Genomic DNA, 25617 nt, shown 5'->3' with positions numbered 1-25617 from the left:
ATTTCAATCCCCTTCCGTTAGATATTTTTCTAGGGAATCATATGACCCTCTGGCATTGTTGTGTATTTAAGGCCACTCAAGAAGCATTTCCAGAGTACATAAAGTATAAAGGTTCCTATGGGGAATATGACAATAATAAAACATTAAAATGATTACGATACAGTAGGAAGGTAAAATATATAAACAAAAAACTACCAGCAAAATGCAGAAAGTAATGAAGCAACTGACAAAGGATTAATTTCCAAAATTTACAAGCAGCTCATGCAGCTCAATAACAAAAAAACAAACAACCCAATCCAAAAATGGGCAGAAGACCTAAATAGACATTTCTCCAAAGAAGACATACAGATGGTCAACAAACACATGAAAGAATGCTCAACATCATTAATCATTAGGGAAATGCAAATCAAAACTACAATGAGATATCATCTCACACCAGTCAGAATGGCCATCGTCAAAAAAGCTAGAAACAATAAATGCTGGAGAGGGTGTGGAGAAAAGGGAACACTCTTGCACTGCTGGTGGGAATGTGAATTGGTACAGCCACTATGGAGAACAGTATCGAGGTTCCTTAAAAAACTAAAAATAGAACTACCATATGACCCAGCAATCCCACTACTGGGCATATACCCTGAGAAAACCATAATTCAAAAAGAGTCATGTACCAAAATGTTCATTGCAGCTCTATTTACAATAGCCCGGAGATGGAAACAACCTAAGTGCCCATCATTGGATGAATGGATAAAGAAGATGTGGCACATATATACAATGCAATATTACTCAGCCATAAAAAGAAACGAAATTGAACTACTTGTAATGAGGTGGATAGACCTAGAGTCTGTCATACAGAGTGAAGTAAGTCAGAAAGAGAAAGACAAATACCGTATGCTAACACATATATATGGAATTTAAGGAAAAAAATGTCATGAAGAACCTAGGGGTAAGACAGGAATAAAGACACAGACCTACTAGAGAATGGACTTGAGGATATGGGGAGGGGGAAGGGTGAGCTGTGACAAAGCGAGAGAGAGGCATGGACATATATACACTACCAAATGTAAGGTAGATAGCTAGTAGGAAGCAGCTGCATAGCACAGGGATATCAGCTCTGTGTGTTGTGACCGCCTGAGGGAGGGTGGGAGGGAGGGAGACGCAAGAGGGAAGAGATATGGGAACATATGTATATGTATAACTGATTCACTTTGTTATAAAGCAGAAACTAACACACCATTGTAAAGCAATTATACCCCAATAAAGATGTTTAAAAAAATGCAGAAAGTACTATAAGAGATGGTGTTCTACAGGAGATAAGAGAAGAGACTATTTTGTTTTTGGTGTGGGGGCTGTGGTGGGAAGAGGAAATGAAAGAATTACGAAAGGCTTCAAAGATGAGGAGGCATCTGTGCTGGGTTTTGAAGGATGGGTAAGGTTTTGACCAACAGAGCTGGTAAGAAAAGGGTATGTAGGCAAAAGCAGAAGTACGAGCAAAGGAATGATAATGGGAAAGAGTAGAGAACATGTTTAGGGATCAATATGAGACAAGAAATACATAAAGCTTCACAAGTAGGTTGGGACTAGATCATTAAGAGTCTTATATGCCATGCTGAGAAACATAGTCTCAAATTTATAAGTAATGGGCTTTTGAGCAATGGCGTATGTGTGACCAGAGCTGTGTTCCGGTGGCCACGTGGAGGAAGAACCGAAGAGAAGAAGTGACTGGAGGCAGGGAGACCAAGGCTAAGTATTTGTTCCCATGAGAAGACACAGGAACTGAAAGCAGTGTAAAAACAATTGTGAGGAAGAAAGGAACATATGTGAGAAGATTGAACATATGTGAGAAGACTGAAATCAACTGGACGTGGCAGATATTTACTGGAGGGAGAGTGTTGGGGGCCTGGGTATGAATGCAAGGAAGAAAAGGTATGAGATGAGTATGTTAATAAAATAACAGAAATGAAACAAAAGAGAGGCAAGAGAAGCAAGAGACTGCTTAGGAAAGAGTTTCAAAGGAGTGGTCAACAATATCAAATACAGTACTGCAGAGAGATCAAAAAGGATGCACATGGAACAGATTCTGGAATGGTATTTTACGTTGGTAAATCATCACCACTCATTCTCTTCTCAACTTCTTTTGAGCCTATCATTCTACTAAAATAGGTTCTTTTTGATGTCAACTTACTAGGGGGCAAAAAAAAAAAAAAAAACCAGCCAACAACAACAAAAAACCCAACAAAGAATAAAAACTAAATGTCAAGTGGTTGAGAAGGGATTGGGTGGTAATAAATCAGTGGAAAATCCTATTCCAAAGTCCTTGTGAATGGGAAGAAGATTGGTTACTTGAGGGATAAGCAGTTACTTGAGAAAAGAATGACAAACATAGGTGGGCCAAAAGATCATTTTCTGGTAAAACAGTCAGTCTACTCAACTTATTCCTAAAGGGTTACAGTCAGATGTCAGGTAATATGGACCTTGAAGTACTCTAGGCTATTCATTTTCAAATTGTATACCACCAACATACAAATCACTTTTCATTTTCTAAAATACATTTAACTATCTTAACTGTAATAAAGAAAAATTATAGTAGCTTCCTAAATGTCAGGCTCTATGCTAAACACTTTATCTGTAGTATCTCATTTAAACACTTTATCTGTAGTATCTCATTTAATCCCTTAACAGGTAAGGTTTTTTTTTAACATCTTTATTGAAGTATAATTGCTTTACAATGGTGTGTTAGTTTCTGCTTTATAACAAAGTGAATCAGTTATACATATACATATGTCCCCATATCTCTTCCCTCTTGCATCTCCCTCCCTCCCACTCTCCTTATCTCAGCCCTCTAGGTGGTCACAAAGCACCGAGCTGATCTCCCTGTGCTATGCGGCTGCTTCCCACTAGCTATCTATTTTACATTTGGTAGTGTATATATGTCCTCAGGTAAGTTTTTTATTATGCCCATCTTACACAGGAGAAAACTGAGACTTAGAGAAGTAAAATACTGGCCTAAGATTTTAAAAATATTAAGTGGCAGAGGGAGGGAGTTTGGGGTTAACATATACACACTACTATATATAAAACAGATAACCAACAAGGACCTACTGTATAGCACAGGGAACTATACTCAATATTTTACAATAACCTATGAGGGAAAAGAATCTATATATGTATATATATAACTGAATCACTGTGCTATACACCCGAAATTAACACAACATTGTAAATCAAGTATACTTCAATAAAAAAAAGAAAACCTAAAAAAAAAACCTGGTAGAGGCCATCTTCTTAATACACTCTAAGAGGTCTTTCAACAATGTATACAAGCAACTGTTTTATATAGCAAACTCTATCCCAGGGAAGACCACCAAATCACTAACTTAAATGGCTTGGTTCATTCACTTTTTTACAGCCCTCAGGAATAATGCTTCTCCTGCCATCCCTCTGAATATGTTTCAAGTTCTTGTAAATGCGTCATGGATTATGAAGGTGGAAGCTTTGCACAGGTCTTTCAATAAATTCATGCCTGCACATGTTGACTCAAGGAAAATTGTGTAAGGAAGTACTGACACCACTTCAACCTGTGGGCTGTGCTCAATTAGAAAGCATGCAAGGCTCAGGCTCATCTGCTTGGCGAAAGGAGACTAGTTAGTTGTGCAACAACAAGAACATGCATAACGTGTCTCATCGTGACAACCATACCTTTTAGACAGCTTTAGTGCTTACTCTGTTTTGGCTGCTTCTTATCTGATTTTCATATTTAAATAAGACATGAATAGTGATTAAACTGTGAAACCAAAATTTTCTCTGCATTTTATTCCCAGTTTCTGGATCCATTTGAATGAAAAATATCCAGAGACTGCAGGATCATCTGTTAATAAAAATCTGTCATTTAAAATTTTTTATATGTGTGAATCAGGATTTTCTGGAAGATAATATACAGAAATAAACTGCATGGATTGCTGCAAGCCTACAGCTACCCTCTGGGAAAATTTGGTATCCATAAAAATAGCCTGATTTTTTAAAAAAATAGTCTGATTTTCCTAATCGATTGCACTTATATAGTGGAGTTTCTCTCCAATACACAAAAGTTTTAAAGCTACTGTTCTAAACCAGTTAGTTCTGTTACTTGAAACAAATGGGTCTTCATGGTCGCAGGACTGTGATAGGTGGGTGTGGATGATCAACACGAACTCCAACAAAGGACAGACAATTCAAGCATAGGCCCCTGTGAGAGGGGGTGAAGAAAGGTTTTGTAAACAAAGACCACAGCAATGGCTTTTCCACATTTGGTGGTCCTTGTAGAATTCATGGCAATATATATTGTTAATCAACACATAAACTTCAGTCCTACCTCTTTGCCACTAAAATCCAAGAGAAATCGTTTTTGACCAGAGATTACAACAAACCCTGGGATTACTCTGAGGAATGAGCAAAGCAAACAACACAGCACTCTGCAAACAAATATTTAACAACATATGTGGATGAAATGCAAAGGGATTTTTCCCCTGTGTTGAAAAGTAGTTTCTCCAGGAGTTCAAGGAAGAAACGTGATTCCATTCCTCAAGTAACTAGCTAGTTATTTTAGCTAGTTAGCCTAAGTGTAACATTGCTACAGTCAGCATATCAGATAATAATACATTTTTAGCACCTCTTTTCTTTTCTTTTTTTTGCGGTACGTGGGCCTCTCACTGTTGTGGCCTCTCCCGTTGCAGAACACAGGCTCGGGACGCGCAGGCTCAGCGGCCATGGCTCACAGGCCCAGCCACTCTGCAGCATGTGGGATCCTCCCGGACCGGGGCACGAACCCGCAGATAATAATACATTTTTAAAGTATCAAAACACTTTTCTGAAAACTGAGACTCAGTAATGTTAAATAATCTGACCAAGGACACAAAGCTATTGTGTGGTAAATCCAGAATTTGATTCTCATTCTTGACTATAGTGCGTTTGCTTTTCCTAGTACACCATACTATCTCTCAATAAAGAATAAGTAAGATGTATGTAGAGTGCCTGGCACATAGTGGGAGCTCAACAAAATTAATTTTATTGTCCCCTAAATCTATCAGATAAATATAAGCTTATATACTTAACAGAAGTAGGATGAAAGCAGTCTAAATTGGAATTCTCTAAAGAGTACTCTTCAATTCCAAATCATCTGTGCAAATGAATCTCATTGGGAGGAAGCAAAGTCAAACCCTTGCATTCAGGTAGCCAGTTGAAATGTAAGGACTTTAAAATATACCAAGTCCTTATTCTTTGTTTCTATCAGCCTTTAAAAAGTAATTTCATTCTAATCAACGAATTATCAACCAAAAGAGATGCAGTTGCTCCTTTCTTTAATCAACATAAAATCTAAGAATCACAGCATTTTAGAGCTGGAAGGGAGTTCATCTAGTTCATTTTTTGTCACGATCTGCCAACCTGGCTTCCTCCTCCTGCCTCTATACTATCATTTGACCAGTGAGTAACTTGTACAAGATTGTGAAGCTGGTAGAGGCAGAGAAGGGACTAAAAGAGCTAAAATCTCCTAAGTTCCAGTTCAGTGCTCTTTCCATTATACCACCCAGCCACGCAGTGCAAGTGCTCTCTAGACAGGGCCAGACATACTGTTTTAGGAAAAACACAGAATCTCCAGTAGCTAAACAAGCAGATTCATCTCTCCAACAACTCTGAAAAGCTGATCCTATCACCTAACCTTTACAGAGAAGGATGATGTGTTAAACTCTTTCGCATCATTATTTCATTTCATCCTCAAGGCAAACCTGTGGGAGTGGTTCATTCTTAGTTCTTTCCCATTCGATTGAGGGAATCCAGGCCAGACTTCAGATAAGTTGCTCAAGGTCACAGGACTAGTAAGCAATGGAGCCGGAATTTAACCAAGGTCTGACTTGAGGCCCAGCTCTCAACAACTATGATATACTGCTACTACTATTACGTGTCTCTGCCTTTTTCTCCCCCAATTTTTTTTTCTTTGTCTTTTGGGGCCTAGGATCACTATGTACATATGGTATGGACACCTAATCACAAATAGGGAGAAGGTTTCTGGAAGGATAACTGAAGAGGGAAAAACAGTAATCCACCTCATCTGTACAAATTTAAGACCTACCTGGATTACATTTTCCAAAGCCTAGGCCTTTGCTAGTCTCATGCAGAAACCTCTTCTTCTTTAATAACACTAATCACCTGTTTTGCCACTCAATATCCTAAATCAGATTTTTTCAAATGCAAAGGAAAGCACTGATACCAAAAATCACTTGGGACCTGAGACCCCTGGGCAGAGAAGAACCCAACAGCTGAGCAAAGTTTCCACCAAAACTGGAATGAGGTTAACAGGGCACAGTAACACAATCTTGTACCTGATACTAGGAAACATGCAGAGAAAACAGTGAGAGAGGAGGGAAAAAATCTGCTGCGGGCCTGAGGCTGTTAATCAGGACAAGACTGAGGAAGGGATTTCCAGGCAGGCTTCTCGGGTAGGCTTCTTCCCAGTCATTTCAAAGCCAATGCCCACCACCAACCAATTAATCCAATGCAAACCACCCTCGTGAAACAGCAGGAAAAGACGACGCAAAGAGCCCAAACAGTCCTTCTCGAGTTGCCAGCCTCCTCACTCTGTTTTCAGCCTTTTTCACCAGAGAGGCAAATTCTAAAGGATTTTTCTGCCCAAACCCCCGACGCAGGGTGAATCTCGGGGAAGAGAGGACCCTGCCCTCACTCGATGGGGACAGAAAGGACACTCGTTTTCCTTCGGAGCAAGGGTATAGGGGGAAGATCACACTGAGGAAAATAAGGGAAAATGGCCTTGGCAGGGGTTTGATGGCGCGCAATTCGGTAGCGGCACTCACCCGGGTGAGACATGGGGATGACCTCATTGCGGGTCCCCGGGAAGTTAAAGATGACGGCTCCAGACGCCCCTCTCTCGTAAGCCAGATGGATCTTGTCTGCGAAGGTGCAACCCCCGCCGCGCTGGATGAGGGCCAACCAAGAGACTTGCACGCTGCTGCCCCAGTCCCCCGGGACCGTGGGCACCGTGAAATTCGTGTGCGGGTTACAGGCGTTCAGCGCCCCTGGTCCGTCGGGCGGTACCAGGACCCCAGCCACTGGCTCGAGCGGCGAATCCTGGCCGTACACGCCCTCCTCGCTCAGCTCCCACACGGTGCGGTTCACTCCGGTGTGCGGAACCCGCCAGGACACGTTGAGGTACGCGGTCCACACTGCTTCGGCTCCCCGGGAACCGGGGGCTTGCGGACTCAGAGCCAGCAGGAAGCACCAGGCCAGCAATCGGGAAAAGCCGCAGCCACCGCGGCAGGAGACCCCGGCCCCGGGCGGCGGCCCCATGGCGCGCGCGCTCTGCGCTCCCCTAGGGCCCCTGGCACGCGCCTTCCCGGCTCTCGGTGGGACCCCGGCCTTGGCCAGGTGCGCGCCAGGTGGGGAGGGGGCGGGGAGAGACTGGCACGCGCGGCGGGCTGGGTCGAAGCCGAGAGGCACGTAACGTCGCTGGAGATGTTGCCGCAGATGCAGCTCTTCGGAGCTTCAGTCCTCTCTGCTACTGCCTTGGCCGCGTCGGGCTCCGGGGCTTTAGCGTGAAGCTCCGCCCAGCCGACTGGGGGTGGAGGCGGCTGGGAGGGAGGAAAGGACACTGCGGGATCCGCCTTTTAAAAGGGTAACAGGGGGCTTCCCTGGTGGCGCAGTGGTTAAGAATCTGCCTGCCAATGCAGGGAACAGTGGTTCGAGCCCTGGTCCGGGAAGATCCCTCATGCCGCGGGGCAACCAACCCCGCGAGCTACAACTACTGAAGCCCGTGCTCCACGACAAGAGAAGCCACCACAATGAGAAGCCCGTGCACCACACCAAAGAACAAAAGCAGCCAAAATAAATAGACTAAATAAATTTAAAAAAAAAGGGTAACAGGATGGGCAGGCATTAGATAGGATCGGAGGCTGTGTGGTCAGGTGTGTCAAGTCGTTGTATGAAAAGTGGACAGGCGAGGAACTATGGAAACAGAGAACAGAAACGCTTGTTGGTAGGATTTGAGTCCCTTTTGAATTGCAAGAATATATTTTTCCCTCGTATCGTTTGCCTGCGGGGCATTTCTGGCTTAAGGTGCCAGAATGCGAAAGTACTTCTAAAAAGTGCAGATCTGAAATTTTAAACTTTTTCCTTTCCTTCTCTAAACAAGCGTCATACCTATGTATTTCCTTCTTACCCTTACCTCATACTAAATATACTGCATCAGATGCCCCTTCTAAAAGTAATCTTAGCCCTCAAAAAGGAATGACCATTTTCATACTCCTCAAAACTAAGCCTCTTTTCTTCCATTTTCCGCAAACCAGACTTACCCAAACAGATATGTCTGCGCCATTCACGACCTCAACAATCTTTCTCCATCTCCCACTAACTAAAAAAGAGCCTGACTCACCTTGACAATTCACTCACAGCACTATTGCGTTTTCTCCTTACTTTAAGTGTACAATTTTTTATCTACCCTGTCAGTTGTTACATTTAGTAGGTGCTCAATAAATATGCATAGATTAAACTGAATTAATACTTCTGGTGTCTGACAGTTATGGATAACTTTTGGCCTTGGGGAAATTACTTCTCTGTGCCACAGTTTCCTCATCATCTGTAAAATGGGGATAATAATAGTACCTACCCCATAGAGTAGTCTATATGATTAAATGAGTTCATACATATAAAGCACTTAGAACAGTGCTTAGCAGAGTGTAAAAATTATATCTGTTAAATACTATTATTATTAAACAGATTCAGGGACCCAATACTTTTAAAATAATATTAAGGTTGTTACTTTGAGGTAATAATCAGAGAAAGTAATATTCAGGATGTTTACTTTTAGCCATTTTTTTCAGTTCAAATAAATATAATTTACTTTATCCAGCCCAACATTTGTTAAATTCCTAATCAATCATTCCACTCCCCTGGCCCAACATTTATTTAATCAATATTATTTGCAAAGATTAAGCATGGGACAATCCTGCACGTGATGCTCTTATGGCTTGAGAGAAACCTAGCGGAAAATTAACACCATAACCAAGCAGCACCTAGAATCCAAATGAATGGGCAATTTTGTGAAACATGAATCGTAGGTGTTGAAAGGGACTTAGAGGTCAAGGGAGGTATATGGGACCAATAGCATGGCACCCCCAACTACTGATGATGTTAATCTCTTAGATAAAAATTACCTAGGGGAAAATAAAAGGGTAGCATCTGTCATCTAAAGAAATGGTACGGGACTTCCCTGGTGGCGAAGTGGTTAAGAATCCGCCTGCCAATGCAGGGGACACGGGTTCGAGCCCTGGTCCGGGAAGATCCCACATGTCGCAGAGCAACTAAGCCCATGTGCCACAACTACTGAGCCTGCGCTCTAGAGCCTGCGAGCCACAACTACTGAGCCCACGTGCCACAACTACTGAAGCCCATGTGCCTAGAGCCCGTGCTCCGCAATAAGAGAAGCCACAGCAATGAGAAGCCCGCGCACTGCAACAAAGAGTAGCCCCTGCTCACTGCAACTAGAGAAAGCCCGCACGCAGCAACGAAGACCCAACGTAGCCAAAAATAAATAAATTTATATATAAAAAAGAAATGGTACAGTTCCAGAAATTGTCTGAAATTGCTGGTGAAGAACACTCAATATTCAATCAATATTACCTGCATGATTTGGACTTCCCTGGCGGTCCAGTGGTTAAGACTCTGCACTTCCAATGCAGGGTGTGTGGGTTTGATCCCTGGTCGGGGAACTAAGATCCCACATGCCGCGTTGTGCGGCAGAAAATATATACATATAAAACCTGCATGACAGTCAACTATGTTGTACTTTGAAGAAACAATGTGTTTAAAAGAAAAGAGATCTTTTATAAGATATTTACAAAAATGAAGTTTGGAGAGACATTTGTTAATATTCATTCTTTCTTAAATATTTATTGCAATCTACTATATGCCAATCATGGGCTAAGCATTGGGTTAAAACAAAATAAGACATTAACTCTGCTCTCAAAAAGCTCATAAATTACCTTTGATGAGACAAACAAGCTGATAATTGTAATATATATATAGAGAGAGTGCTGATGTATATAGTATAAGAGCTACACTAGAGGTATGCATAGGGCAGTAGTGGGTGTTAGGGAAGAGGAACTAACCCAGACTGGTAAGTAAGAAAAAGCTTCCCAGAGGAGGTTACACCTGTGCTGACTTTGAGAGTGTTAGCCTTTCTAGACAGAGAACAATACAAGAAAAGGCACTGAGGCATGAAACTGAAAATGTTGAGAAACAACAAATACTACAGGCTCTATAAACACCAAGTGTTTGGAACCCAGAGTACAAGAGATAAAGTTATAGAGGGACAAAGGGGTCAGTTCTTGAGAGTCCTTTGGGTAAAGCTAAGGAGTTTGGACTTAATCCAAAAGCAAGGAGTAATATAATCAGGGTTTAAGCAGGGAGTAATAAAATCAGATCTGAATTTTAGTGATCATTATGCTTCTCTGTGAATAAAAATTGGAGGAGACAAGAGTAGAAGCAGGGAGCCCAGATACAGGATTGTTGGCAGTGCTCCAGGTGAGAAATGAAGGTGGCTTGGACTAAATTGGTAGTGGAGATAAAGAGAAATGGACAGATTGGTAATGTATTTTGGATATAGAATCAACAGGACTTGTTTGGAGGATGAATGAGAGGGAAGAGTTAGGGACTGCTCTGAAGCTTTTGGCTTGGAAGACTGAATGGCATTTAATTAGGAGGAGGGTTTTAAATGTGTAGAGTGGGTAGGAGGAGAAATGAGTTCAGTTTAGACAAGTTGAATTCAAGGTACCCATGATGTAACTAGGTAGAACTGTCCAGCAGGTAGTTGGATTTTCTGATTACTGAACACCTACTAAGCTCAAGACACTTGAGAGGTGCAGGTATACAGAGACAAACGAAACAGTCCCTGCCCTCAAGGAGTTCATAGTTTAGTAGGAAAGTCAAAGAGGCAAACACACAATAACAGTATAGTGTAATACTATACTGTTATTGTGTGTTTGCCTCTTTGACTTTGTGTTATCACTGAGAAGAGCATAGGGTGCTATGGCAACATGGGCGTGGCTCTCTTTGCGAACAAATAGAGCTAATCAAGAAAAAAGAAAGTAAGGATATTCAGGCATAGGCAATAGGCAATACATGAGAACACCAGCGAACATTCAGGGAACTAACATTCAATAGTTAGGCATGTCTGGGGGAGCAAAGGGGGAGCCCGGGGAGTGAAGCAGGTCAAGTGGGTTATGCCAGAACATGAAGAGTTTAGAAATCTATGTTAAAGAGTGTGGGCTCAATGCACATGTGCACACACAGATACATAAAGTAAATATGGCAAAATGATAACAATTGTTGAATCTAGATGGTGGGTATATAGGTGCTCGCTGTAATATTTTTCAACTTTTCTCTATATTTTAAACTTTTTGTAATGATGAGTTTAGGTTGTGAATTTATATTGAAATCAGTGGATCAAACAAATGATAGTATCGACCTAGGCTTACATAGATAATCTGGATTGTATGAGGGCAAGACAGGAGGCAGAGAGACTGTTATGGAGGCTAACACCCTCAGCACTATCTGGAGGTCTAGACCAGTAGTGGAGATGAAGGTATCAGACTATCATAGCTTGATGACATGAACCATTAAAATCATCTTATGAACTCCCCTTGCTATGAGCTCCTCCTCACCAAGCAACCTTCTTTTCATCATTTAGCTCCCCCTGTAAATATGCCTACAGGGAGGTAATTCTCTGATCAGCAAACACTAGTATCTGTTCCACTGGAAGTTATACTTCTCATAATAAATTAATCAGTTGGCATTCTGGCTTATATACTGGTCTCGTGAATTTGTTTAATTGTGAGTCAGTCCCCAGGAGCCCAGGCTCTGCCAATACTACCAATCAAATTTCAAAGCTTACAAAGCTAAGAACCAGACTGTAGATCATGACTGCATCAGAGTGCTCCTACTTTATGGAGCCTTGTCCGGGTAACTCTCTGGCTTTCCCTAACCATATCCCTCTGTCTCACTGTGATTTCTCTTCAAACTGCAACAGAGCCTCGCTACTAAGGATGACATCTGTTGATCGGAAGCATCAGCACTATCAGCAAGCTCATGAGAAATGAAGAATCTCAGGTCCCACCCAGACTTGCTGAATCAGAACCTGCATTTAAACAAGATTCCCAGGTGATTTGTATGTAAATATAAGTTTGAGAAGCCCTGAGTATCCTGAGGGTAGCCAGCACTCAGCCTCTGCTTGAACACTCCCAGTGTCAGAGCTTACTACCTCACAAAGCATCGCATCCTGAGTAGTACTGCGCTTTTCTTATTGGAAGGTTCATGGAAATGCAGTGTGATTTTGCTTCAGTCTTTCCTCTTCCTCCCACCCAACTCTTCCAACCCCAGGTCTCCAGAGTTTCCATGCTATTCCCCAGCTGTAATATCACCACTCCACCAGGGCCTTTGCTGTGAGCAGTTTCCTGGTACCAGACTTCACCTTATTCCTGACCCTCAAACCAAATTTACCAGGTCCTAAATGTATTCCTTCAGAGCCCTGCTGTCCCTAAGGCTAATAACAGCTATTGTTCATTGAGCATTTACTATGTTCTTTACATGCATTCTCTCATTAAATTCTCACAACCATCCATTATTATCCCCATTTTCAGAAGAGGAAACTGGCTCAGAGAGAATTAGCAACCCCCTAAGCTCATACAGCTAGTAACAGAATCAGGATTCCAATGCACTTCTGACTCTGAGTATTAATAGCTGATAATGACTCAGTATCTTCCCTTTAGAGAGTGGTATTTGCATTCTAACATTGCCTTATACCCAAGAAGGAAAGTTCATGTGAAATGTTTCTTGCATGCATTTCAGGCACTGTGACCAGTGACAGAGATATATTTGGGCCAGGAGGCTTTTTGAATTCCTCAAATCCTACCACAAAGGCTAGCCTTGCCAAATATTTATATCAGCAACACTGAACTGAAAGTTGCCCTAAGCAGTGCACTATCTAATGATGAACTGGTAAACAGAGCAGCATCCTGCAGAAGCAACAGCAGGGTACCACCATGGCCGATTAAGTTTCCGATCATACTGAGTTTCTGCGGTGGTGCAGAGATGGGCCATAGTGTTCAGCCTTTAATATGTCTGCAGGAAATGAGACACCACATCTGGCTTCTTACCATTAAATGGTAAAGCACCATCTGAGACAACTAGTGTCCTGGCATCAAAGCGATGATGTGGCCACACAGCTGGACAATATAGGTGTAGAGAATGAATGACAACAAATTTCCACTCAAGGCAGTTGCCCCTTGTATAGCAAGAAGATGACGGTGGTGTGGAGAGAGAGAGCAGCCAAACAAAACAGAACAAAAAGCCCCAAATGTGATGCTGCAGCATACTTTCAAATACTATACTGTTACTTGCAAATGCAGGTAAACCTCAGTCAGCTCAAGTGGGTATACAACCATTAGAAAACAGGGGATATATATATATATATTTTTTTTTTTTTTTTTTGCGGTACGTGGGCCTCTCACTGTTGTGGCCTCTTCCGTTGCAGAGCACAGGCTCCGGACGCGCAGGCTCAGCGGCCATGGCTCACGGGCCCAGCCGCTCCGCGGCATGTGGGATCTTCCCGGACCGGGGCACGAACCCACGTTCCCTGCATCGGCAGGCGGACTCTCAACCACTGTGCCTCCAGGGAAGCCCAAAAAACAGGGGATATTTTTAAACAAAGATTTCATGCACTCGAAGAAAAGACAGAATTTCAGAGAGGGGCTTTACAACAGTAGGTGTGCTATATCTGAAACTAAGAACAGTCTTATACCTGTAACAGAAATAGCTACCATTGAGAACCTGCTAGGGGCCAGATACTTTACACCCATGAGATAAGTATTATATGCTACATCTTACAGAAGAAGCAACGTGCGCTCAGGTTAAGTAACTTGCTGAGGGCACCCATTAGGGAATAACCTAATGATTGGATTAGAATTTGACCCAACATCTTAGTACAAAACTACACTCTTCTCCTTATGCAACATTCCACTCCTTATAACACTACCTTCCAAAGTAGAGGTAGGAAGGAAACATATTTATTGAGAACTTACTATGTGCCAGACACTGTATGTGTATTAATTATATCATTTGATTCTTACAACAAGTAATAAAAGCCCATTATTTTCAGATGAGGAAAATGAGGCTCAGAAAGGTGAAGTATCTTGCCAAAGGTCACACAGCTAGTAAGTGGCAGAGTTGGAATTCACATGGGAGCATATCGGACTCCAAATTCTATACCATTTTCACTCTGCTGTGCTACCTCTCCACACACGTAGTAAGGATATTATTACAAGGTGGAAAGATTCGGTGTTTTTCAACCAGATATGGTAACACATTTAACCTACTAAGAACCCCTCATCAGGGTGCCCTGATTTCTTGCTGAGCAGCCCTGGAAATCCTAGATAACAGAGATTATGAAAGTACATTTTGTCAAGTGCTTCATCATCATTTATAAATGTCTACATCTTCAGTTGTACACACTCACTCCCATGCATGTGTGGAGTGGAATGCCTGAACATGTGTTATGTGTGGAAAGGGTGTTTTTTGTCCACTGACGAAAACTGGTACAGAAAGGAATTGTACTGATAAGGATAATGCAGAAAATTTAAGCTGCGTCAAGTTGATTGCTATTGAGGGATCAGATTAGCTATCTTGAGTTTGGGGAGATGATTGAGGGGATCCCAGATTGCTAAAAAGGGATAAGAGTGGGGAAGGGCCCAAGGCATGGGAGGGCAGCAATGGCTCCAGGGGAAAGTTGGGCAGGGGAGGTGCTTGGAGGGAAAGATGGACATGAGTGATTTTTACCCTCGCCTGCAGTATCAGGACAACCTACTTGGGAAATTAATCTGTTCTCATGCAGTCTCCTCTCTCTTTTTATTTATTTTTTTTAGGTTTCTAGTAAGATGAAAACTTTCAAAGAACTAAATTTGCGTCCACAAGAGATTTATGTATATTAAAAGAAAGAAAAACAATTGCTTGGGGAAAATGGGAAAAAAATGTTTTTAATGAATTGTGCCCTACAGATATGGCCACATATTTGAGGTTTACTTCCAATCCGTTTGTGCTACTCAGTAGACTAGATCCACAGAACTCCCTCATTCCAGTCTCTGTTGTTATTTTTAACTTTTCCATTGACTGGTTATGTGACACCAAGGAAGTTTCTCTTTCTTCTTTCTCAGCTACAAAATAGGGATAATAATAATGGAAAATTGTGCAGATATATATTGAACCACTTAGTGTTCCTTCAGATTAAAGCCTACCAAATCAGCTAGTGTAGCTAAAATAAATATCTATGATTTTGCCACTGCCTAGGACAAATGACAGAATCGCTGTAGAAGGGAGTGGGCCTCGCAGGCATGGATAAGATCAGTTTACTAAATTAGGGAGGGGTTAAGTTCTTTAAAATGCACGTGGGCAGTAAGCTTTTTTTTAGCCTACAGACAGAATGGGATTCCTTTCTAATAGGAGCCTAATTTGATAATTCCTAGTAAAGCTGGGGCTTCTGAAAAGCAGTTTAAGAATAAACATAGTGGGCTTCCTTGGTGGCGCAGTGGTTAAGAATCCGCCTGCCAATGCAGGGGACACGGGTTCGACCCCTGGCCCAGGAAGATCCCACATACCGCAGAGCAACTAAGCTCCTACGCCACAACTACTGAGCCTGTGCTCTAGAGCCTGTGAGCCACAACTACTGAGCCCACGTGCCACAACTACTGAAGTCTGCGCGCCTATAGCCCGTGCTCTGCAACAAGAGAAGCCACAGCAATGAGAAGCCCGTGCACTGCAACAAAGAGTAGCCCTCGCTCGCCACAACTAGAGAAAGTCCACGTGCAGCAACAAAGACCAAGTGCAGCCAAAAATAAATAAATAAAATTAATTAATTAATTAAATATCATAAAAAAAGAATAAACATAGTTATATTGTAGCACATAATCACAATCACCTACTGAGGCCAAGGTATACTCTTTTTTTTTTAGAGTAGAAACTTTATTTTATTTATTATTTTTTAAAGTTTTATTTATTTTTTGGCTGTGTTGGGTCTTTGTTGCTGCGCGTGGGCTTCCTCTAGTTATGGTGAGCGGGGGCTACTCTTCATTGTGGTGCGTGGGCTTCTCATTGCAGTGGCTTCTCATTGCAGAGCACAGGCTCCAGGTGGGCGGGCTTCAGTAGTTGCAGCATGTGGGCTCAGTAGCTGTGGCTCATGGGCTCTAGAGAGCAGGCTCAGTAGTTGTGGCGCACAGGCTTAGTTGCTCTGCAGCATGTGGGATCTTCCCGGACCAGGGATCAAACCTGTGTCCCCTACATTGGCAGGCGGATTCCTAACCACTGTGCCACTCGAGAAGTCCCAAGGTTTACTCTTAGGAAGCTAAAGTCAGCCTGAGTGTGGGCAAAGGCAGCCTTTGTATTCCAAGGGGCAAAGTCAAAACTTCACAGCTGCCAACTATATGCATTAGGATTAGTTGCTGCTGGCCAGGGCTCAAAATCGATCAAAAACTTGGAGTAAACAAGTATCTGGCAATAAGTGACCAGGTACTGGCAAACAGTTGAGACAACTGAAATTAGCTGGCCTCCCACTCATGATTCACATAGTAATTAAGTTCTGTCACACCAGAATTAGATGTGTCATGGTTATGTTGGTCTCAGGAAACGGGCAAGAGACAAGCGGGCCTTCAACAATAGGGTATTTTATGGGCTTCCCTGGTGGTGCAGTGGTTAGGAATCTGTCTGCCAATGCAGGGGACACGGGTTTGAGCTCTGGTCCGGAAAGATCCCACATGCCGCTGAGCAACTAAGCCTGTGTGCCAGAACTACTGAGCCTGTGCTCTGGAGCCCACGAGCCCCAACTACTGAAGCCCGCACACCTAGAGCCCACGCTCCACAACAACAGAAGCCACCGCAATGAGAAGCCCGTGCACCACAAGGAAGAGTAGCCCCCGCTCGCCGCAACTAGAGGAAGCCCACACGCAGCAATGAAGACCCAATGCAGCCAAAAATAAAAATAAATAAAATAAATTTAAAAAAACAAACAAAAAACCCAAAAGGGTATTTTGTGGTTACAAAAATTACTTTGGTTTGACTTCACCACAAATCATGCAGTATAAAGTATAGGAACTTTAATGAGGAAAAACACTAATGGAATCATCAAAAGGAAAAAATGTCCAGATCCACTGAACCACAGCACACTCAGGAATCCATAAAATCACTTCTCCCTTAGCTGCCAATCTTCCGATTAGCAGAGGGTGGGTATACTCTTTTCTAAGTTGTCTCTATGTAACTTTGTGTGCAGATAGGATCAGTATACTTCAGGTCCTTCAGAACAAAATAGTTTGGACACAGAAGTCAACAACTGCTTAATATTCTAGATGCTGTCAGCTCTGGAGCCACAGAAAGCCTTTTAGCAGAGGCAATGAAGTGGCTCAGCAATGTTTGCTTTTTGTGGAGGGAAAAAAGAGAGAGGGAGCAGACATTGAAAGCCTGAAGCTCCTGTTTGTTTGAAGAAGAGTTTGTCAACTTTACCTTCAATAATCCCACCAGTTCATTAAATGTTTTCCTTTTGTTGAGGCGGTTATGGTTGAGGTGTTTACAGACCCGATGAGAGCATATGTTTGGGCCCTACAAGGTGTTTAGGGCTCAATACCATGATGGTTTTAGGACCTTCTGTTTGTTTGGATTCAAGGCAGTATGAAAACTTTTCAGCACACACATTCCAAGAATCAGGCTGTCTTATATCAGTGCCTTCAGTTATGCCCTCATAAGGCATTTTCAGCAGAGGTTTTCAAGTTCCGAGACAGGTGGAACAGTCAATTGCTTAAGGGTAGTATACTGGAACAAAGTAGATTTATAACGCCTGCTGTTACCCAGCCTTTTTTTTTTTTTAACAGAATCTTAGCCCTGTCACTGCTAGTCGTGTTATGTAGCAGTGAACAAGCAAAGAAGAAACAGACTTTCTGGGAAAAAAATGTGCTAGACTAATCCCACCTGATAACTGCAATCAGTATTTGAATTTAGGGAAAAAAAATGTTTTTACTAACCTCGTCCCTCTGGGCCATCCGACATACAAAATGATAAGCAATAAGCATCACTGGGCATACAGGACTTATAATTTTCTCTTTTCGAGTTTCGGTGATTTAAAAGAAAATTCACACATTCTCTAATTTATTCATTAGGATAATAAACATTTTTTAGAGCTTCTAATATCTACAAAGTCTTATGATAGTTGCAACAAGGTCCCTCCATTTAGTATCTTAGTCTACTGGGGGTAAATTTTACCAAGGAAAATTTTGTGAGCCCTCTCTGTTTTTGCCTATGTGAATCTAGATTATAAGCAATACAAGCTTTAGTTGAAAGCCTAGTCTAATCTCAATTGCCTACTAATGGGGAAGAGAAGTGATACTAATTTTCTCTCAGATTATTGTAAATAGCCTTCTAATTGATTTCCCTGCTTTTAGTCTCTCCCTCACTCCAAGTCATCCTTCATATTACTGCCATTTATACTTTTGAAAACATAGCTATGATTATGTCATTTCTCACTGTATATTGAACAGAATAGAAATTTCTAAGCTTTGATGGCTAGGATCTCAACAATCTAGGTCCATCTGACCACTGTCTCCTTTATACCTCCACTGTCTCTGACATATATGTGTATTATATATAGTATCTTCCATGCTATGCTGCATTTATTTACTTACATATCTCCTCCGTCAGAGACTGAGTTCCTTGAGAGGAGGGACCATGTATTTTTCTTCTTTGTAGCCCCTGCTCTTAGCCTGGCACATTAGAGTACATTTGAAAAACAGTAAGTGGACGGCAAGAACTGGAGGGCAGGCTGGTTGGTTTGCTGGCTAGCTGGTATGATTTTTTTTCTACTGTGTTTGTTAAGGTATAATTTACATACAATAAACGTTTTTTAGTGTACGGTTCCATAAACTTTGACAAATATTCAATATATAGTCATGTAGCCACTACCACTATCAAGATATAGAACAGTTTCATCACCCCCAAAATTCCACATACTATGCCTTTATAGTCAAAGCCCCCCACCTCCTTAACCCTTGGCAACCCTTCGTCTGTTTTCTGTCCCTATGGTTTTGCCTTTTCTAGAATGTCATATAAATGGAATCACTCAGTATGTAGGTTTTTTTGTGTCTGACTTCTTTCACTTAGTAAAATGCATTTGAGATTCATCCATGTTATTGCAATGGCAGGGCGTTTAAACAAAAGAGTGGTCAGAGAGATGGGTGCTGGGAAGGGGTACAAAGTCCTGTGTGAGTATAGAGGCAGGAATGTTTGCTTTTGACTTAAGAAATTAGGGGAGATTTCATGGAGAAAGCAACGTCTGTCTGAGCAGGGCCTTGAGGGATAGGTGGGATTTTTATAGGTACCAACGGTGAGAGAAGATATTTCAGTAAAGGATATAGCAGAAACAAAAGCTCAGAGTCAGGAAAGAGCAGAGGGGATTTAGGAAACATTATTTCAGTTTGTTGAGAGCATAAGAGGATGAGTAGCAGGAGATAGGGCAGAAAAGGTAGGTTAGGGTTTTGTTGACCTTGAAAAGGTATTTAGGAATTTGGTCTTGATTTATTAGGCAGTGGATAGTCATTGCAGGTTTTTGATTCAAGCTCTTCTTGGAGGAGAGTAATAGTTCTGCCTATAGGTAATTCTGTTACCCTGCCTGAGCTGAAGTAGACAGCTCTCTTTCTGGGTGAGTATACAACTATGACCCATAAAACAAGGCCACAAATGATATTTAAATATATCAAAAGCATACCAAGGATATAAAATATCTGCACTACTGGTACTCGCTAGAAAACGTGTTCATGAAATGACGGAATCTAATACTTACCAAAAGCTCTCTTATCTCTTCATTCATTTGTATTCTCTCAATTCTCTCTACAGTCAAGTTATCCAAAAGCCAAGCATTGTTCCTGGATTCTATTTTCCAGATTCTCCACAGAAACACCTTCACTGGGTTAAGTAAGAATTAATGTTATGGCTTCTGTCTTAGCAGATAGCCAATAAAAAAATCCTGGTTTAACAGCATTTCTTTCTTTTGTAAAACTTTGTTATCCACTGATATTACTCAAATTCCTATGTAAAAAGAACCCATTCCTATTTGGGATGCTTTTTTTTTTTTCTGGGACAAGAACAGACATTTCACCAAAGAGAATAGTATACACATGGTGGATAAGCACATGAAAAGATGTTCAACATTATTAGCCATTAGGGAAATGTTCATTAAAACCACAATGTGATATCACTGCACACCTATCAGAATGGCTAAAAAAAAAGTGATCACACCAAATGATGGTGAGAATGTGGAGGAACTGGATCACACACACATACACTGTTGGTGAGAAATGTAAAATGGTATAGCCAATTTGGAAAACAGTCTGTCAGTTTCTTATAAAACTAAACATGTAACTACCATAGGACTCAGCAATATCAGTCATGGACTTCTATCTTAGATAAATAAAAAATTATATTCACTAAAACATATATATATGAATATATATATGTGAATATATATAGCAGCTTTATTCATAATTGCCAGAAACTGGAAACAGCCCAAATGCTCTTCAATAAGTGAATGGTTAACAAATTGTGATACGGCCATACCGTGGAATATTACTCAGCAATGAAAAGGAATGAACTATGAATATATGCAACGATCTGGATGAATCTCCAGAGAATTTTACTGAGTGAAAAAAAGCCAATCCCCCCCAAATTACATACAGTATGATCCCATTTATATAACATCTTTGAGATGAAAAACTGTAGTAATGAAGAACAGATTAGTGGTTGCCCAGAGCCAAGGAGAGGGTATGGGGTGGAGTTGTGTGTCACTATAAAAGGCCCACATGAGGGAACAATGTGGTGATGGAACTGTTCTGAATCTTGACTGTGGTGGTGATCACATGAACCTAAACATGTAATAAAATTGCATAACGACTTCCCTGGTGGTGTAGTGGTTAAGCATCCACCTGCCAAAGCAGGGGACACAGGTTCGAGCCCTAGTCCAGGAAGATCCCACATGCCACAGAGCAACTAAGCCCATACGCCACAACTACTGAGCCTGCGCTCTAGAGCCCTCGAGCCACAACTACTGAAGCCCATGCGCCTAGAGCCCGTGCTCCACAACAAAAGAAGCCACTGCAATGAGAAGCCCACGCACCGCAAACAAGAGTAGCCCCTGCTCACCGCAACTAGAGAAAGCCCACGCGCCACAACTAGAGGAAGCCCATGCACAGCAATGAAGACCCAACGCAGCCAAAAATAAATAAATAAGCAAATAAAAAAGAAAACTTCAGCTGCATAAAGACCTTGTATGACCTATCTGTGCATCTCCGAGGACCCCAGACTAAGAATCCCCTCTTTAGATAGATTCTATTTTTATCCATAAATGTCTTATTTTTTGTATTGGATTTAACCAAGGGACTAATTGAAATCCCCTTGAATTACGTAGGCTACAGAAACTAAAGTTTTACCATTTCAATTATTAAATATAATGACGGAAGAAGACAGGGCTGGCATTTAAAAATAGGAAGAATTGGGGCTTCCCTGGTGGCGCAGTGGTTGAGAGTCAGCCTGCCGATGCGGGGGACGCGGGTTCGTGCCCTGGTCTGGGAGGATCCCACGTGCCGCGGAGCGGCTGGGCCCGTGGGCCATGGTCGCTGGGCCTGCGCGTCCGGAGCCTGTGCTCCGCAGCGGGAGAGGCCACAACAGTGAGAGGCCCGCGTACCGCACACACACACACACACAAAAAGCAGCTAAAAATAGGAAGAATTGCTTCAAGTGTATAAAGTAATTTTGGAAGAGAACATAGATACAGATGAATAGATGTTAGGACATATTCAAGAGTCAGGCTTACCTACATAATACCAAAACAATTGTTTAAAAGTGGAACATTCAGTTGCCTTGTTCAACTAGTATCTTTTATTTATTTTGGTAGCATGTAAACATATATGATGCTAACTGTGGCAAAGGGTTATTAAAATAGAAAGGGGGAAGAGCAAGAGTTTAAATGCTGTGATGGGAAAATAAACAGCTGAGTTGAGTAACATTTTAGATGTGTAGGCAGAAAAAAGGTGGAGAAAAATGTAAGGGAAATGGTGTCTTGCAATAAGCAACTTTCTAGTTCATTGCAGTTTGTCAAGTACTTAGGAATAGAGGGCATTCATGCTTAAAGTAGTAGTCATTTACCAAAGCTCTGATGATCTTTCTCTTATTAGAAGAATAATATTCTTAAAATGTAAACAATATTCTTGCCTTCCTGGCTTTCTCCTTCAGATATTGAAATCAACTATTTTATTTTTTGAGTTGAATTTCATTTTCCACCTAAAGCTAGGTACACACCAGAATTATTATACTGAAGGTGTAGTTTTCTCAGGGTCATTGTTTATTAGTCCCCTAAGAAAGGAGTCAGATCTCAGTTATAGATACTAGTAGATGGGAAGCAGTGATGTAGATAATACAAAAGAGCAGATTATCAAAGACACTTGGAGTTGGCTTTGAAATGCATTTTTCAGCACATTTTCATTTTATGTTTTATGCAGGTGTTCCCTTCAGACCCATAAGAGGTGACTCTGAAGTAGTTTGAGTGATCAAAGAAAGTTAGCCTGAGATTTAAACACTGCCAGTGGACTAGCTGCATGCAGGTAATTAAATTAGTGGCATAACTTAGCATATTTATATTCTGTATATCGCCTTGCTCCCATGAGCATGTAACCACTAAAGAGGATCTATGAACTCACTGGTTTTATTCATTCTGGGAATTTATTCACATCTTCAAGGTGCTTGATTTTAAAGTAATCAATTAGATTGATTTTTGTTTTATTTAAATCTATTTGTCTGAACTTGACTGAGTATCTTGGTGTTCTCTTAATTGAAAGAGTTGCCATATGATGTCAGAAGACATTGGAAACTTTACTTCAGATGCCAATATAGCATCTTACTGTTTAAATATCCTTGAGACAAGTACCAAGGTGTTTAGTCATAAAAATGCTTAACGTGCCCTCTGCTGGGCCTTTCTTTTATAAGATTGGAATTGAAGAATGCTGTGTCATCAGGTTGTACAGTGGGTTGAGACAAGGAATTCCCCTGTAATGATCACATGCAATGAATAAACCCTAAATACAGATTCATGAGTCTTTCTGGCACGGATAAGTCTGGCTCACTTAGCTGGTTTCAAAAGGAAGATTTAAAATGTTATCTAGGGCTTCCCTGGTGGCACAGTGGTTGGGAATCCGCCTGCCAATGCAGGGGACACGGGTTTGAGCCCTGGTCCGGGAAGATCCCACATGCTACAGAGCAACTAAGCCCGTGTGCCACAACTACTGAGCCTGCTCTCTAGAGCATTCGAGCCACAACTACTGAAGCCCACGCGCCTAGAGGCCGTGCTCTGCAACAAGAGAAGCCACCACAATGAGAAGCCCACGCACCACAAGGAAGACCCAACGCAGCCAAAAATAAATAAAAAAATAAAAAATAAAATGCTATCTAGACCCAAAGAAATGAAAACTTTATTATGCACTTGAGAATCCCCCTGTATTTTATGAAGGTAATCTTATTGTCAGGTAATCGCTGCATAAATATGTAAACCAACTAAATAACTCTACCGTTATTATATTTTATGTAATTATTACATTATTATACAAACCAACTAAATCATTCTGCCACAAGAGGATATCTGTGAAGACGTGGATTTTTTTTAATAAGTGATTCTTTTTTAAAATTTAATTAGTTAATTAATTTATTTATTTTTGGCTGTGTTGGGTCTTCGTTTCTGTGCGAGGGCTTTCTCTAGTTGCAGCAAGCAGGGGCCACTCTTCATCACGGTGCACGGGCCTCTCACTATCGCGGCCTCTCTTGTTGAGGAGCACAGGCTCCAGACGCGCAGGCTCAGTAGTTGTGGCTCACGGGCCCAGTTGCTCTGTGGCATGTGGGATCTTCCCAGACCAGGGCTCGAACCCGTGTCCCCTGCATTGGCAGGCAGATTCTCAACCACTGCACCACCAGGGAAGCCCCCAAAGAGGTGGATTTTAATTCAAGATTTTTGCAGGGTTTGCAAAGATGCATTTCTACCTACCTCCTGCCCGGTCCCTATCACAAAGGTTTTGTCTGAGACCAAATCCTATGAATCAGCAGGTGTTCCTATAAATTAAGAGGGTGTTTTGCTTATGGAGAAGAATGGGAATTTAGATTCAGTGTTTTCTTTGGCAAAAATTATTTTTATATTTTTGTTGGATCAAAATATTTTTTTACATCTTTATTGGAGTATAATTGCTTTACAATGGTGTGTTAGTTTCTGCTTTATAACAAAGTGAATCAGTTATACGTATACATATGTTCCTATATCTCTTCCCTCTTGCGTCTCCCTCCCTCCCACCCTCCCTATCCCACCCCTCTAGGTGGTCACAAAGCACCGAGCTGATCTCCCTGTGCTATGTGGCTGCTTCCCACTAGTTATCTATTTTACGTTTGGTAGTGTATATATGTCCATGCCACTCTCTCGCTTTGTCACAGCTTACCCTTCCCCCCAGCATCCTCTATGGCAGCGGTCCCCAACCTTTTTGCACGATGGACCGGTTTCATGGAAGACAATTTTTCCATGGACCAGACAGGGGTGGGTGTTTCAGGCGGTAATGCAAGCAATGGGGAGGGATGGGGAGCGGCAGACGAAGCTTCCCTTGCTCGCCCGCCTCTCACCTCCTGCTGTGCAGCCCGGTTCCTAACAAGCCATGGACCATCCAGCAAGTATCTTCCCCACAACTTCCTTACAGTTAAATGGGGGCGTACACAGTTCAGTTGTATAAATTGTACACATAGCCACATTTTATTTGACCACATGTTCCTGCTTATAGCTTCAGAAGAAGCAAATCATGAAACTAGACAAAATCTAGAGACTATTGTTTGTACTCTCCCCAGTGCCAACTGGCGCTCAAAAAATAGAACTGGCCAGAATATAGCTGGCTATTTTCTTTATGAATTTCTCCCTAAGGCGCCAAGATCAGCTTTAATACCCCTGGGAGTCAAAAAGGTTTTCATTTTTATCAAACTGAAAATTCTTCTGGATTCATTTAAGTCAATTCCCTCAATGAAATTACTGTTCTCTGAGTTTTATCCAGTTGCTTACACCATTAACAAAATAAAATAACAACAGGTGCAAAAGTAATGATTGGAGCACTAGAGATTTGTCTTGTGGTATATATTAGTCTTCCCTGCTTTCCTTTTGTTATGAATGTTAGTGGTATGTCAAAGACAAGGGTGAAAGTGACTCAAGGGCAGGAAAACAAACATATTAAAGGAATTTAGATTATCTATTTTTCCATATTTCAGTAGAACATGGTACTTTACTGTTTAGCCTTTCAGAAATCAGAATACTACAATCTATGCAGTAATTAAATTTATCTGAAGGTAAATTTAGGACAATAGGGGTTTTGTTTGGTTTTTTGTTTTTGCCCTTTTGTTCAGCTGAAGGCAAAAAAGCCTTGAATTACCCTTCTACTCTGAGTAATATTTTCTTTCTCTAAAGTGCAAATAGGGTATGTGATATGA

General features: G+C 41.6%; 1 protein-coding gene across 2 annotated transcripts in view; it reads right to left on the bottom strand.

Moving 5' to 3' along the window:
* The window catches only part of RNF128 (ring finger protein 128), a 99004-nt gene that overhangs the window by 52081 nt on the left and 21306 nt on the right, over window positions 1–25617 (bottom strand). Inside the window, exon 1 of one of the 2 annotated variants that reach the window (XM_004281500.3) lies at window positions 6840–8423. The exons of the other annotated variant lie outside the window; for it this stretch is intronic. Within the exon in view, the coding sequence (XP_004281548.1) occupies window positions 6840–7332 (493 nt within the window). The 5' untranslated portion in view covers window positions 7333–8423. Of the gene's footprint in view, window positions 1–6839; window positions 8424–25617 lie in introns of those variants that run through there. 2 annotated transcript variants of the gene reach the window in all.

This window comes from Orcinus orca, chromosome X, assembly GCF_937001465.1.
Source record: "Orcinus orca chromosome X, mOrcOrc1.1, whole genome shotgun sequence".
Lineage (NCBI taxonomy): Eukaryota > Metazoa > Chordata > Mammalia > Artiodactyla > Delphinidae > Orcinus > Orcinus orca.
Note: the sequence above shows the minus strand (reverse complement) of the source record. Positions and strands in the feature narration are given on the sequence as shown.